Source organism: Triplophysa rosa, linkage group LG2 (genome assembly GCF_024868665.1).
Source record: "Triplophysa rosa linkage group LG2, Trosa_1v2, whole genome shotgun sequence".
Lineage (NCBI taxonomy): Eukaryota > Metazoa > Chordata > Actinopteri > Cypriniformes > Nemacheilidae > Triplophysa > Triplophysa rosa.
Window position 1 is genome coordinate 35,632,376 of NC_079891.1, and position 15,000 is coordinate 35,647,375.

Genomic DNA, 15,000 nt, shown 5'->3' on the forward strand with positions numbered 1-15,000 from the left:
GCACGTGCACACGCGTTTGCTTCACTGAGAGTGAAAAGACAAGTATCTATATTTGATTTGTTTTCCTCGTATTTAACACCCCTGTCGTATAAGAAAAGTATTAAGAGAAAAAAGTGACATGGAGGTTTCTGCGCCAGCTGCGGTTCTCTCAGTGGCATAGAAAGCTTCCTGCTGTGTGTTTTAAGTCCCGTTTACCCATTCCACAGACGAATTTAACATGTTGTTGTTATTTTTGTGCTTCGTGTTTTATCTTTAACCCGATGACTGTGTCATGTAGTTTGCCGTTACCTTTGATACATGCTTTAGTTTTTCATCTGAACAGTCCTGTACAGTGCTCTCGCCATTGTTGTTCAAATGTTCATGCTGTCCATAAATATTAATAGTTATTTCTTCTCAGACAATGGAATTTGCCAGTCACTTTGTCTGTTGTTAGATACATATTCACTGGCGGACAGTAGGCTAAACTTGGCGAAGTGATATGGAACTGTAATGCGGTCAGCAGACCTGGAACACCTTCATAGGTGTGCGTTTAACTGAAAAATAATGCACACCCGTCGAACGTTCGTCAGCCAATCAGAATGAAGCATTCAACAGCCCCGTGGTATAAACATGTTTAAACAACATATATGAATGTTTTACATGTATTTTGGGATCAGTTCAAAAATGAATCTATGATGAAATAAGATTTGATGTGTCTTTTTTGATCACATTGCTGTTGAGTGACTTTATATCATTTCTGAGATTTGTTTCTGTTGAAATGACATGCGATACATGCAGAAATGCTGAATAAAGACACAACTGGAATGGTCACTTAATTTCTTTCCGCAGCTGTATTAAATCATGCACACATTAAAAAACTCTAACACCCCAGACTTCAGTTTGAAAGTGAAAGTCTTGGAGCTGATTTTGTAGTTGCTTTATTTCACAGTTTAAGCCCCGGGGTGTTGATGGATTAAACATCTGAGGTCACGCTGTCAATCATCATCCTTTAAGTAATGCAAATCACCCAAAACATCATTTCTGACGGCGGCACAGATGGTGGGTGTGTAGATCCCAGACAACACAGATCACAGATGGTAATTCTCATGTTGAACTCACCCGTGAGATGGCGAGGGGCATGTTAAAATCTTTCCCCCCCTGCAGTCTGAAGCCCCAGGGGGCCGGACCCTGTAACGCCACGATGTAGTTACTGCTCATAGCTGTCTGATATCAAACACACGCTCCGTCACAGACTTATAAACTCAACGCAGAACACTCTGGAACAACTGAGAGAGAGAGAGAGAGAGAGAGAGACAGAGAGAGAGAGAGAGAATTTTAAGAGCCTTTTATTACAATACCACACCTTACACTTCTACACACTACAGCTGTTCACATGAAAAAGAAAATAATTATAATTATATACAGAATAAATACAAAAAAATTCTAATTAAAACAAAAGTGTGAAAAACAAATTTTCCTCAACAACTGTACACAAGGCTCCATTTACGCACCACTTCATCTCAAAAGTTAAAAGATCATTCATAGACTTATAAAAGCAAAAATCAACCAGGACTCGTGACTTTATCATATTTAAAAATTAAATTACAGCATCTTCAAAGAGAGAGAGAGAGGTTCAGTTGAGCATGTTGAGTCTGTTTATCGGATATTTAGAAGCATTTTTTCAGATCTAGGATGATGTAAAAGGTTGCCAGGGTGTTTCTTTGTGGTTGCTAAGGTGTCCTGAATGGATTTCGCACACTGTTATGCGTTTATAAATCAATTGCAATTGAAATAGTTTGAAGTGGTTGACTTCCAGTCAAAACGCACATTCACATAAAAATACTGCAGTACAGTATAGCATTCACTCACCACAGCAAACCAAAGTAAAACTACTGTGTTTTCAACCCTACTAGAGTCAAAATGAAAGTATGCAACAATATTTACTACGGCTTATTAATTCACTCTAGTTAATTCTACAGTTTACTTTAGTAAATACTACAGAATATCACACTATTTGTTTCATGTGGCCACACAGTTTTGCATTTGTTCAGCAGATGCTTTTATCCAAAGTGCCATACAAATGAAAGATCATTTACCACGGTCGGTTATAAATCACAATAATGCTCTCACATCAGTAAGTTACCATGCATTCACAAAAGCTCCTGAATCATGTTTAATACGCAGACGTCCGAGTAAACATCCAGCATTTTAACAGAATATCCCAGCAGCAGCAGCAGCAGAAACAGATGAATGAGATTTACCTTCAGAAAGTCAGTGAAACACAAGCGTCAGCTGGAGTCTGAAGGTTTGAGAGCACAAACTGATTCACAGAGACAGAGATCTGGTCATTTATATCTGTGCGCGTGTGTGTGAGGAGGGCTGCTAGGCTTACACCCTGATATTTTAGGAACAGACCCTCATCATGCTGGCCAACATTAAGGAAGAACTCACTGTAATGCCACCAGAAGCGCTCTTGGATTAGATGAGCGCCCGCTGGATTCACACAGTCTCTGTGTACTGATCATAGTTTCCAACAGGAAACATCAACATGACTACTGCAAACAATGCCATTCATCATCAGCTCTTCACATTAACATCATCCACATTCAACAGAGGGAGAACAAACCAAACGAGGATGAGGATTTGTTTGGGAACACGGCTTCTCACAACGGCACACGAGGCGCATGAACAATCGGTGCATCAGACACCCATCAGAACGAGATGAGATCTCTTTAAAATCGCCGTTATGTCTCTTAGACATCAATGAGATTCAAAAAGAGAGCGAACTGAAACTTTTGCTTAAGTCTCATGTGTGTCTCAGATATTTCTCCTGAGAAAAAGAGTCATTTGAGAAGAGATGTCAATGTGTCAAACTGAGCTCAGATTTGTCTCGTCTGCCATCGAAAGTCAATATTCTTGAAGATCTCGATATCAACTCGAACATTTCTCATCAGATTTACTCAAATCCAGATGATTTCACCTCGACAATCTACATTCATTTACACCTCCAGACTCTTCATGTGTCTCAACAACGACACTCTCACTTGATTTGGTTCAGGAGAAACATCTGAGACTGTTGATACTAAAATGAGACTATTGAGAACTTCATCAAATCTCCTGAGCTATGAATGAGCAATAACAACGTTCAGAAAGCAAAGTGTGCACTCAAAGAGAAAACAGTCCTTACGTGATCTTGGAGAGTGAGAGTGTGTGTGTGTGTGTGTGAGAGTGTGGATGGATTTGTGTGTCCGTGTTTGTTGCATGGGTGTGTATGAAGCTGTGTGCGTGTCTGTATTCTGTGTGTTCACTTTTTTGTTTTTGCTTGTATAAATTTGATGTTTTGCTTATAGTCAATTTGAAGAGTTTGGTTCCAAAATGAGATAACTCAGCTTTTAACATTTTTCAAAAATCATGTTTTTTATGATGTTATCATGTGTTTTAATGAGTTAGTTAGCTGTATTTGTTTAGTTATTAAGGCTTAAATCAAAACAAACCAACTGCAGTTTGATTGATATTAATTGGAATGCACAATAAAAAACATGATTTTTGACAAATGTTAAAAACGGAGTCATCTCATCTTGGAACCAAACTCTTCATATGTATCATGTACAGCTGCTTCGTAACAACGAATATTGTAAAAAGCGCTATAAATAAAGTGGAGAAGTGCATCAATATAAAACAATGAAATTTGTGTTAGTGAAAAATGATAAATGCAAATACACGCACGGACACACATGTAAACTCATGAGTGGAAGCAGCTTTAGGGTTCAGTAGAAACAGCTGAGACCAAAGAGAGAACAATACACGTGTGCGCTCGCTCATAATAGCTGTCAGATTAAGTGCCTCGTGTGTGCGTGCGTGCGTGTTCTTCTAAAACACATCAGACAACCAGATTCTTTCGCAAAACATTAGATCCCGCTAAAATATTTTCTATAATAACATATTTCATTCTGAATATAAAAAAGTCAAACACACAGACCTTCTGGTTGCTGGGCTGTCCAGGACACTAATCTAATTAAATCCCAATCTGTCTGGACACCAGTACACCAGACAAACAGCTACAGAAGTGCTCATCTGAACCGCTCACATCATCTCAAAGTCAAGATCAGAAAACAAAACATTCTCCAAACACAACACCAGTGACGTGCGAGTTGATTTAATGGTATATTTAGTCATGTAAAATGCTTCCAGTAGGCATAGAGTTCAGTTGAAATCACAGTTATTAAATATACAGATATTCACTTTATCTTTATATGTGAGTCATTGATGCTGTTCAGGTACTTTTATTTTCCGCTGATGCTGTTAATCTGGTGTGGGGTTGTAACAGGGGGTTAGAGGGGGTGAGGGTAGACACCCGTCCCAGATGACATCCCCCCACTGTCCATATGGGGTCACCCTGAGACGACAATAAGACATTATGATTCTTATATGAGCCCCAAACAAATGAGAATTGCTCTCACTGATGAAAGGACTGGGTTACACAAAGCCTGTTTCAGTACGTTTTTCAGACAAAAGTCCAATAACACACGTTTGTTTTCTGTAGCAATGCTCAACGGTATAATCACGACTTCTTTGGATAAAAAATCGTCTGAAAAATCGTTAAAAATTAAATAAATAAAAACAGTTTAACCTTCGACGAAATGACAATCGACGCTGATCATTGCGAACATTTAACTACTTTTATATTTTTAAATAAGTGTTTCTAGCAAATCCACACCAAAAACAGCTTCCTATTGTAATAACTCTAATCATTTGACAAAAACCGGTTTCCCCACATGTCAACGCATTTGACTAAAATCTACGGAAACATTTTTATACTTTCTTGTTTTCTTTAAGACAGACGAGTAGCCTACCTTTATGAGACAGGCTGCAAGAACGAGCTTCGTTCCGTCTGCGTCTGTATCTGCGTGTGTCTGCGCAGTCGCCGCTGCGCTGCGGGGTTTATGTTCCCTCCGCCGGTGACGTCATGAGTGATGGTGATGATGACTTCTAGAATCGTTTGTGTGCTAGAATGCAAAGTTTTTTTATATTTGACACTCTGTAGCCTGTATATTGCATTAGCAATACAAATGAAATGATTCTAATGTCATTGTAAAATAAACCAGAAAAAGTGATGAAAAACGTTCATGTATGTCCAGTGAAACTGAATAACTGCATTAAGTGATAATGATGCTCTCACTTCATCCCTAATACTACAGCTTTTAGAAACTCACAGTTTAAACAAACCAATACTTTACAGAGACACTGAAAACCCCTACAGACTGGCTAAAACATACACACGGATGTTAATAGAATCTAGAAGTGCGATTCAAGGTAAACACAGGACAGACAGGAAGCTATTTTAAGCATCTGTACAGAGAACATGGATCAATACTGCACTCTGTTTTAAACCTTCTATTTTCCTTACAGCTAAATGTTGAAAGAGCCGCGTGATAAAAGTCAACATATATGAGTTTAATGTCGGCTACTCATCAAGCAGATCAATGTGCTACATCTTGCTGCCAAGTGTTGTTTATATTATTAGACGTGTCTAAAAAGACATTTAACTTATAAATATTTTCTATAGTGAATCATTAAAATAGGAAATGTCACTATACCTGTATATGAACCTTATAACTGCAGTGATGGTCCCATGAATGTAATGAGGTGCTGCAGCGCCATCTGTCGGACAGATGAATGAACTTGAAAAACAAAAACTGTCTCCAAAACAAACATTGGCCATTTTATTGTACAGAATAAGTATATTAGCTGAAACAAAAATGAACCATGCCTTTACTATATAAATAACAGTTTAACTACAGTATTTGTAGTGAAACCATAGTGATCACAAATCTTCCGTTGCCTCACCCCATTGACCCATATTTGTGGTAAAACTATTGTAATACAAAAAAAAAGAATGGTTGCTTCACTTTTGCCACACTATATTATATTAATAATACAGTTAATTAAATAAACACACACTGATGTATAATATAGATTATAAAGGTGGACTGATTTAAGCCACAAAGATTGGAAACAGAAAACGTTTATCATCAAATCTGTCGATATATTTTTAAACTGAGGGCCTACGAGGGCTTTAAAAACCCCTGCTGAATGTGTAGAAGAGGTGATTTAGGTCTTGTTTTGTCCTGTTACCTGCGATGTACGATAAGACTATGGATGCCATGGGCCGTGTGACGTCACATCCTGCTGTATCTCACGACTTTCTGCATCCATCCATTTCTTCCTAATGGAGACGTGTAACAAATTCTTATTTTTCTCTGTAAATGGCTTTGAATAGAAACATCAAATGAATAAAGGTACTTTCAGAAACTCATCAAAGTGTTTAAAATAGTCACGAACCAGTAGAAAGGTTTTAAGGCTTTAATTATTGGGTGGAACACAAGACAAGACAGGCCAACATCAACAATTAAGGTAATTCTCAATTGATTATATTATGCGATGTTCAACAATAAATTAACTTGAAAAATAATTTAACTTCCATAGTAAATAATTGTTTAACAATTATACATAACAGTCTCTCTTAAAATCACATGAACTGTGCATTTATTTCTTATGAAAATATTCGTTATATATTTTTTAAAAGTTCGACATTACATTCAAGCAAGAATTCATAGAATAAGCAAATCAGCGTATCTAGCCTTACAGTATGAACACTTAAAAGTCCCAGTGAAATTAAAAATTACAATTCTTATTTTTTCATGAAATATTGCAGCTTGTAAATAGTTGATCAATGTGGGTCATTTCCTTTTAAAAAATCTTGTGCCCTCATAATCTTTAGTTAAAATCTGAAAATGCACTTCCTTCCTGTAATGACTATCCATCTCAAATGACGTATGGGCGGAGCATCCGTTAACTCCTCCCCTTCACCTTTCAGTCTGCTTCCAGTTCCGTTTCAAAACGCAACGGCTGTTTTTAAACATCCAATCAAATCGCAGAGAAATCTCATTAGAAATCCCATTTAACTCGTCAAAATACGAGAGGGGTCTAGCTGCAGCTGATGGGGCGAGTGGCGCTCCACTCTCGAACAGGAAATACGTCACCGCCACTCAATAATAAAGAAGGGGCAAAATGGCGCCGCTGAGCTCTCCGAAGTTCGAACTTTAACTCGGGTAATTTTATCTCAGCATCCCTACACTACTTGCAGACTGACACTGTCTTAACGTGCAATGCAAGCACAACGCATACGGCTTCCGTGAAATTACGCAAAAAGGATGAATAAACACGATGGATTTATATATTTTTGACGATCAATATAGATGTCTCGCCAATGTTAGCTGATGTTGCATGAATTTCTTTAAAATACAGGTTTAGAAAATCCGATTTTTTATATAATCCACCAAAGTACTGAAAACCCTGATGTGACACACCCCGGTACCATAGGTGGCGATATACACCTAAACATGTTGGTTGCAACCCGCCATTAAAAGGAAAGAAGGAGAAGAACGTTCGTTGGTTGTTATTTACCGTTACTTGCGTTGATGTGATTTGTAAATATAGTTTGTGTTTTTTACTCGAAACAATTCAAACTTAATTTGTGGAAATTATTCAACATTTTACTGTGTTTGTATTGTATGTTATTTGGCTTTAAATAGAAAATTTCTAAATTATTTGTGTTCACATTTTTCATTTTTATAAAAAAATAATTGATTTGATGTTTCATTTATTGTTCACTGCTAACTATTATAATGTTTACTTTCTAAATACAAACCTGGAAGCAATGTCTGGATTTAGTAACATTAAAGGTATTTAATAACATAGAAACAATAATTTTGTAGCATTAGAACATTACAAGTATTTATTGACATTAAAACAGCGCCGTTTCTTCGAGTGGAGGTGACGTATTTTCGCTTTTGAGTGGAGCGCCACTCGCCCCATCGGCTGCAGCCACACAGCCCCTTTTGGAGAATACGGAAGTAAAAACGATCGCAACTTCCGGTTCACGGGGACTTTAAGAACTAACAGAACAATTAACATCATTTTATGAAACTGCAAGTTCATGCAAGAAGAACTCTGTCATCCGTTCTCCTCTGTTATAAGGAAAAGATTTCAACTTTATAGACAAAAAAACCCTAAAGGTAAATACAGAATCACACCTAACAGTGTTTTCTAGAGAAGTATATTGGTCAGAAAAGCAGCTCAAACAGAATTAAGATATTTACAAAGCACCATATCATAACATATAACACAACTCGGGTCAGCAGTCTTGTTTCCAAAACAATGTAACATCATATCCGATGGTCTGGAACAAATTCAGATCAATTTCAGACCTAAACAAAGATTAAGATACAATGCTTATTCCTTAATGGAATCATACATTCAAATGGTATTTATGAACCGGTTTTCTTCTTTTTCAACCCCTCCATTGGAAGCTTCAGCTGTTGTCATGGCAGCAACTGATGCTGTGTTTCATACACACTGAAGCAAGAACAGAAACTAAACTTCCCAAAAACAGTTATTCCTCTGCTGGTGTGCGAGCACGGATATTTCGTTTGGGATCTCAGACACTTTACAGTTCATGTGAGAAGTGTGTCTGTCGTCTCCAGTGACTCCTGACAGTGACATCAAGACTTCTCCACATCTTCTCTCTCAGAAGCTGGACTGATGAGGAGTGTCAGAGGAGTCAATCGGGAGGTCAGAGGTCATGTCAGCACTCCTGCTTTTTGTATTGTAGATGACCGTCGGTGCAGTTGCCATGGCGAGAGAACCGGAGACACGATCTCGCTCACATAGGCTAAGAGACTCTTTCATCTGAACGGCAGGCTACAGAAAATGAGAAAGGGATGAGACTTTGTGACGGTTTTCAGACGTTGCTGTCTAATGGCTGGAACACACTACAAGCCTTTTAAAATCTGATCAGTTTTTTTTAAACTAGACATCATACACTTGCAGACACTTGCAGACTTTTTAACAGTTTCAAATAGAAACACACTAACTGATCAAATCCAGACTGAAAATCTGGGAAAAAGTCTTGTAGTGTATTTTAGCCTTTAGTAAATTTGTCTCCGTTTGAAATATTGTTAAGATCTCTTCTAGAAAACCTAAAAGATGACACATGGTGAAGCCCACATAATGTAATTTATTTGTATAAATGAAACGTCACCTTCTCCATGGTCAGTGAGGAAGATTTGATGATGGTCTTCTGTTTGACAGATGATGCTGTGGATACATGTGACGTGTTCTTCATCCGCTTCAGTTCTCCCATGACCTACACACACACACACACACACACACACACACACACATTGATTGTACATGATTTTAACCAGGCATCTAAAAAGTGAGGACAAACATCCTATAATGAAATTACACTAGCTGATCTCCAGGAACATGTTTAGTATGATCATTTCAACACACTGATGTGACAGTACCATAGTACAGGAGTTGTGTGTGGTTGTGTGGAGTTGGTTGGTGTGACTGTCGTGAACTGATGCGTCGCTGTTTGTGGAAGAGGTGAGACAGTCCTTCTGAACGCGAGACAGACAGGATAAACCTGGAACCTTCTCAGCTAGTGTGGCTCTTTAAAGAAACACAAAACTGATGTGAGCATTTTCTCTTCTGATAATAACCATGCAGCTGCTCATGAGTCTTAAAATACTAGTTGCATTTACAAAAATAAATATCTGCATTAAAATGTGTTGTTTTTCTATGTTTGTACTTAACATGTTTCTGTAAACTTTTCCGTGAAATGTTCTATGATTTGCAATGATGCAAAATTGTGAAAAGCGCTGAAGAAATAAATCTGAATTGAACATCTGTGCATTTTCTCAGAACTCTTGAATCAGACTTTTAGATTGACCAGAGTTCACTTCAGAATCCGCTCTACTAATGACGCCGAATGTATTTGTTCACCCATCCCATATGATGATGTAGTTCGTGTGAATGAGGATTTATTTACCGGTATTTGCTAAGAACGATAGCATATATGAAAGGGTTGTAGATGGCAGATGATTTGGCGAGGATGGCTGGCAGTGTTTTCGAGTACGGCGTGAGGATGTTTGCGTACCTGAGAAACAAATGAATCGAAGTGTGAAGAACAGAGAAATATGAATACACTTCAGAATCATTAACTACAGCTGTGCTCAGATTAACACACACACACACACACACAAGACATGTACCAACACAATAACACTATTTATGGCATCCAGTAAACGGATTGACAAAAAACAGAGACTTTAAAAGGTTGTCTTTCACTGAATTAAAAAGTTATTTTCCAAACATCTATTGCATTTTCCACAGTATTGTGAATATGTTGCATGTGTGTATGTCACCTCTCCTTGGGGTCAATAAGACCAAGTATTCCTTGGTTAAAAAAATGGTTCCCTTCATCACTGGAATAAGATTTTGTGACTTTACTACAGTACATTTCCTATCTATATTCACATCAAAAACTGGGCTTGTTTCGGTTGTTCTGAAGGCATGTACAAATTTCTTTATTAATCTGGTATTTGGGGTCAATATGACCCCAATTGAAAATGAATGGGAAATGCGAAAAAAGAAAAAATACAGAAATGAAGGCCTGGTACTAGAGCAGAATGTAGAAAAGACATGTTCTCGCACACACACACAAACTTGTATATGTGGTTTACGAGGATTCTCCATAGACATAATAATGATAATGATTTTTATACTGTAGAAACTGTATATTCTACTCCCTAAACCTACCCCTAAACCTTACCATCACAGAAAACTTTTGGCAATTTTTTCTTTTTAAAATATCATCAGTTAGTATGTTTCTTTAAGCGATTTAGTTTACGAGGACAAAGGAAGTGTGTTTACATTGTTAACGTTGTGATACACATGTCATCACACACATTTGTGTCCTCGTAAACAAGCACACACACACGTCCACAAAATCACAAAGCTGACCATTCAAAATGCACTTCCACTCTCTCTCTCACATACACACACACCTCCACGGGGGCCAGGGAGATCTTCAGCAGCACGAGTTACAAAGCTGACATTTCAAAATGCATCAAAAACTACAAAAATTCCACTATTTGAAAGAATATTTATTTTTCATTTCTTTTCTAACATTTATTTATACATAAATTCACAAAATGTATCTCAAAAGTTGTGATACGAGCAGTTGACCACATCCAGTAAAATGAATGGCTCACTAGGGCTCTATGGCTAACCCTATTACTCTTATTACTGTAATCCTTTTAGGTTTATCTCTTATCAGCACATGGAAGAATTCTACACCTAAGACCTAGATCAATATCCAGAATTTTTTTAATTAAATTTGGATAATCGTTTAAGTGATTTCTTCATAAAAAATGTAATATTTCACATTAAAGCTAATGGTATAGTTCAGGAACTTTGTGGTAATTAGATACAAAAGTACTTCATATCTCCCAAACCACAGCATTAGTGTATAGATGAGAAGTAAACAAAAAAATGATAGAGTATTTGTATAATTAAAATACAAATAATTGTGTGTGTGTGTGTGCGTCTGGGACCTAAACCTGAACGCACACCAACACATGGGGACTCGTGTCACCGTGGGGACAAAAATTGAGGTCCTCATGGGCAAAAAAGCTTATAAATTGTACAGAACAATATTTTTAAAAAATCTGGGGCGTTCACTAAAAGTGTGTGCATGCATGGGTGTGTGCGTGTGTGTACGTCCCAGACGTCTGTGAATGTTTGTGTGAATAGGATGTTGCTCTTTACATGTGTACAAAGATTTGTGTGTGCGTGCTTCGTGCGCTCACCTGGCCCAGGCGACGAGTGTGACGCACGCGTAGGGCGCCCAGGACAGAACATACACCGCTATGACCAAGGCGGCTATTTTAGCCAGTCTCCACTCGCTCTTCATGGACTGCTGCTTCACAAAACCCGACTTCTGCCAGAGCCGTTTCAGATCTCTAAACACACAAAACACCATCACACGCTCACTGGTCCATCAGCCCCTGTCAGACTGAAGAGCGTTGAGGAGAACACACACCTGCCGGCCTGACGGACGGAGAGGAACATCAACAGGTAACAATAGAAGATAACAGCCAACGGGATGAAGAAGACGAAACAGCACAGCATCATAGTGTAACTTCTGCTCGCTGGAGTCTGAGACACGTAATCCCACGTGCATGACATCATCAAACCTTCAGGGATGTATGAACCTGGAACATGGATGTAAATCTCTTTTGAGGTTACTCTTTAAACCCTAAGGGACAACGTTTCATTAAAGTGGGGCTGTAATGTCAATAAACAGAATGAGATATAAAGTGAAAAGATGTAGAATATATGACTCTTACTCCATCCGATGAGAGGTGCGAGACTCCAGGCCAGCGAATAGATCCAGATGGAGAGGATGGCCAGAGATGTTCTGCATTTGGAGTTCCACTGGATGGCTTGCAGTGGTTTGGTGATGACCAGATATCGATCGATAGAGATGGCCAACAGATTTATCATAGAGGTGATGCCAAACAAAGCACCACAGAAAGCATATATTTTACATCCTACACACAAACAGACCAGTAACGGTGTTTACAGCTGATGTAAACCCAAATGCTCAAAATAATCAAACAGATTAAGTAGTGTAAACTTAATTTTATAAAAAAGTTCTACGTACTTAAACATTTTAAGGTCCTGAAACACATTTTTACTTTTGAGTTAATTATAATGATTATTTTTATTAACTTGAAGTTTTGACTATGACTCCAAAAAAATCATTTGCACCTTGTTCAATTTAAACACGTTAATTCAACACAATTGGTCGAGAAGGATTTCCAATTCCCAGCATGCTTTGCATCAGACTGCATTAGGAGAGTGTATTTTAAAATATGACTATTTGATGTGTTTTTCAGTAAAGTTAAAGACTTGTTAGTGTTTCATGTTCACTTATCTTGGATATTTAAAAGACTTTGACATTAATTCAGTTTAGTGGTTAGCATTGTTACTGACATTACTGTTAATGTCAGTTCTGAGATCAGTCTCTTCTTACTCAAGACAAGGTGTTTGATTTATACATATTAAGACAAAGAATTGAGTTTAGTTAATTTTAAAATACATCTTTGTGTAATTAATAAATACGTCATGTCTACTTAAATTCATGAGAAGGAAGAATTAAATATTTAAGTCACACTTATACTTTAATTTCACAGTAATCGAAGTTTGAAAGTTCTGCTTACCTAAAGTAAGAGCCACCAAAAAAATGTTTTGAGTATTGCCAACTTATCCAGGTTTACAGTGTACCAATAGCATGCATGCTGCCCTCTCACCTTAATCTAATACTAAATATTAATACTAAACATTATGCATTTAATGCTAAATAATATAAATGAAATGTTATGCATAACCCCCAAACGTAAGGAAAAGAAGATAAAATAACATGAAATTACCCAGTTCTCCAAACATCCACTCTTTATACAGGCTGTTGATGAAGAGTATTGGAGATTGTGTGATGGCCATGAGGAAATCACTCACCGCCAGGTTCATTATAAAATAATTAGGCAGACTTCTCAACTTTTTATTACTGCAACAAAAACACATCCATGTCTTATTAGAGAGATTTCTCATTCAACCACATTCACTTGTAAATCAATTTTACAATTCCCCAGCTTCTTAAAACTTTGACTAACGTTCTCTAAAAGCTATTAAAACCGTTCTTGCAAAAACAATAAATGAGCATTTTAACAGCTAAATGAGTAGGTTTACATGCACAAAACAATAGTTCTTCATGTTGAAGTTTCTACATCAACAGCATGATTCCAGAGCGGACTTTTATGCGTTATATCCACGGCTAGCCGTGAAATCCTTTTTTACATGGAGGCGAAGAACCACCCGGCACGAAGCCTTTAACGCACGGCTAGCTGTGGATTATCCCACTTATACCATGGTTATTTGCCAAGTTAAAGCTTTTATTGATGTTTACAGTGTCATTTTAGATCAAACAGGTGAATATGACGGTTATTTTGTCAGTTAATTTTAATGTAATCAAACTGACTGGAGCTACCCGTGCGTTAAAGGCTTTTAATGCACACCTTCCAGCCAATCAGAATCCAGTATTCAAACAGACCAAGGTATAATTAACTATTACTTCCGTTTGGGACTTTTACTATTGCGCCGTCAGACGTGCACACATCAACAAAACTGAGAGAAAACGGTAAAGGCGTTTACATGCAGCGTGAAATTGGAGTAATGGGCAAAAAACTACCTCCGTTTATGAGCTTTTTTCCGATGAAAGAAAACCGTTTCACGCGTTTACGTGACCTTACTTGTTATCAGTTTATAAAGCATAATCGGAGTAAGACTGTGCATGTAAACGCACTCATTGCTAAACGTTCGAAAAACATTATAAAAGTTTAGTCTAGAAACACTCATCATTTAAAATGAAACAATGGTTTCGGAACGTAATGGGAATGTTAGCAAAATGTTATTTTTGTTAGTTGGATCATTAAAAACAAAGCAAAAACACAACAGATGAACAATAACAGTTATTTGTGTTAAAACTTTTGTTAGTTAGAAATGCAATATCACAACACAATCTACACTAATCTTACGTGTGACAACTTTTAAGATATTAACTGACAAAAAGGGAATAAAGAGCAAAACAGGAGTGGGATCAGATCGAGGAGGTCCCATCATTCCCAGAACATCAGTCAAGTGAAAGTGTGAACGTGAAAGTGACTTATTAGTCAGATATGGTGACCCGTACCCGAAATGTGACCTCTGCATTTAACCCATCCAGAGAGTAGTGACCACACGAACACCCGGAGCAGTGGGCAGCTATCACTGCAGCACGTAGGGGCCGGGGAGCAAGTAGGCATAAGGTGCTTTGCTCAAGAGCACTTCAGTCGTTACCCGAAGGCCCTGAGGATCAAACCGGCAACCTTCTGGTCACGAGTCCGACTCTCTAACCGTTAGACCAAAAACTTTTTTGCGAGAGCGGTGCGGCACCCGGACAGCCGAGAGACCGCACACCTTAAGCTCAGCAACAGCGATGGCGGGGCTTAAAGAAATACACCCCGTCCCATTTAGCGAGGGCAAGTTTTTGGAAATACTTCGGATTTGATC

General features: G+C 37.9%; 2 protein-coding genes across 7 annotated transcripts in view; both read right to left on the reverse strand.

The window, feature by feature from the left end:
- pdlim5a (PDZ and LIM domain 5a) overlaps positions 1-4,934 on the reverse strand; it is a 39,925-nt gene extending 34,991 nt beyond the window's left edge. For 3 of the 6 annotated variants that reach the window (XM_057322875.1, XM_057322906.1, XM_057322915.1), the window contains exons 1-3: positions 4,833-4,934; positions 4,261-4,375; positions 1,099-1,265 (exon numbers count right to left, since the gene is read on the reverse strand). In XM_057322875.1, the coding sequence (XP_057178858.1) occupies positions 1,099-1,197 (99 nt within the window). In that variant the 5' untranslated portion in view covers positions 1,198-1,265; positions 4,261-4,375; positions 4,833-4,934. Of the gene's footprint in view, positions 1-1,098; positions 1,266-2,240; positions 2,310-4,221; positions 4,376-4,832 lie in introns of those variants that run through there. The other 3 variants (XM_057322883.1, XM_057322898.1, XM_057322891.1) reach the window with 3 other exon arrangements.
- A 2,743-nt stretch (positions 4,935-7,677) lies between these two features.
- opn4xb (opsin 4xb) overlaps positions 7,678-15,000 on the reverse strand; it is an 8,381-nt gene continuing 1,058 nt past the window's right edge. The window contains exons 2-9 of the mRNA XM_057322952.1: positions 13,326-13,459; positions 12,240-12,443; positions 11,884-12,104; positions 11,700-11,830; positions 9,878-9,985; positions 9,351-9,498; positions 9,083-9,187; positions 7,678-8,742 (exon numbers count right to left, since the gene is read on the reverse strand). Of these exons, the coding sequence (XP_057178935.1) occupies positions 8,569-8,742; positions 9,083-9,187; positions 9,351-9,498; positions 9,878-9,985; positions 11,700-11,830; positions 11,884-12,104; positions 12,240-12,443; positions 13,326-13,459 (1,225 nt within the window). The 3' untranslated portion in view covers positions 7,678-8,568. The remainder of the gene's footprint in view (positions 8,743-9,082; positions 9,188-9,350; positions 9,499-9,877; positions 9,986-11,699; positions 11,831-11,883; positions 12,105-12,239; positions 12,444-13,325; positions 13,460-15,000) is intronic.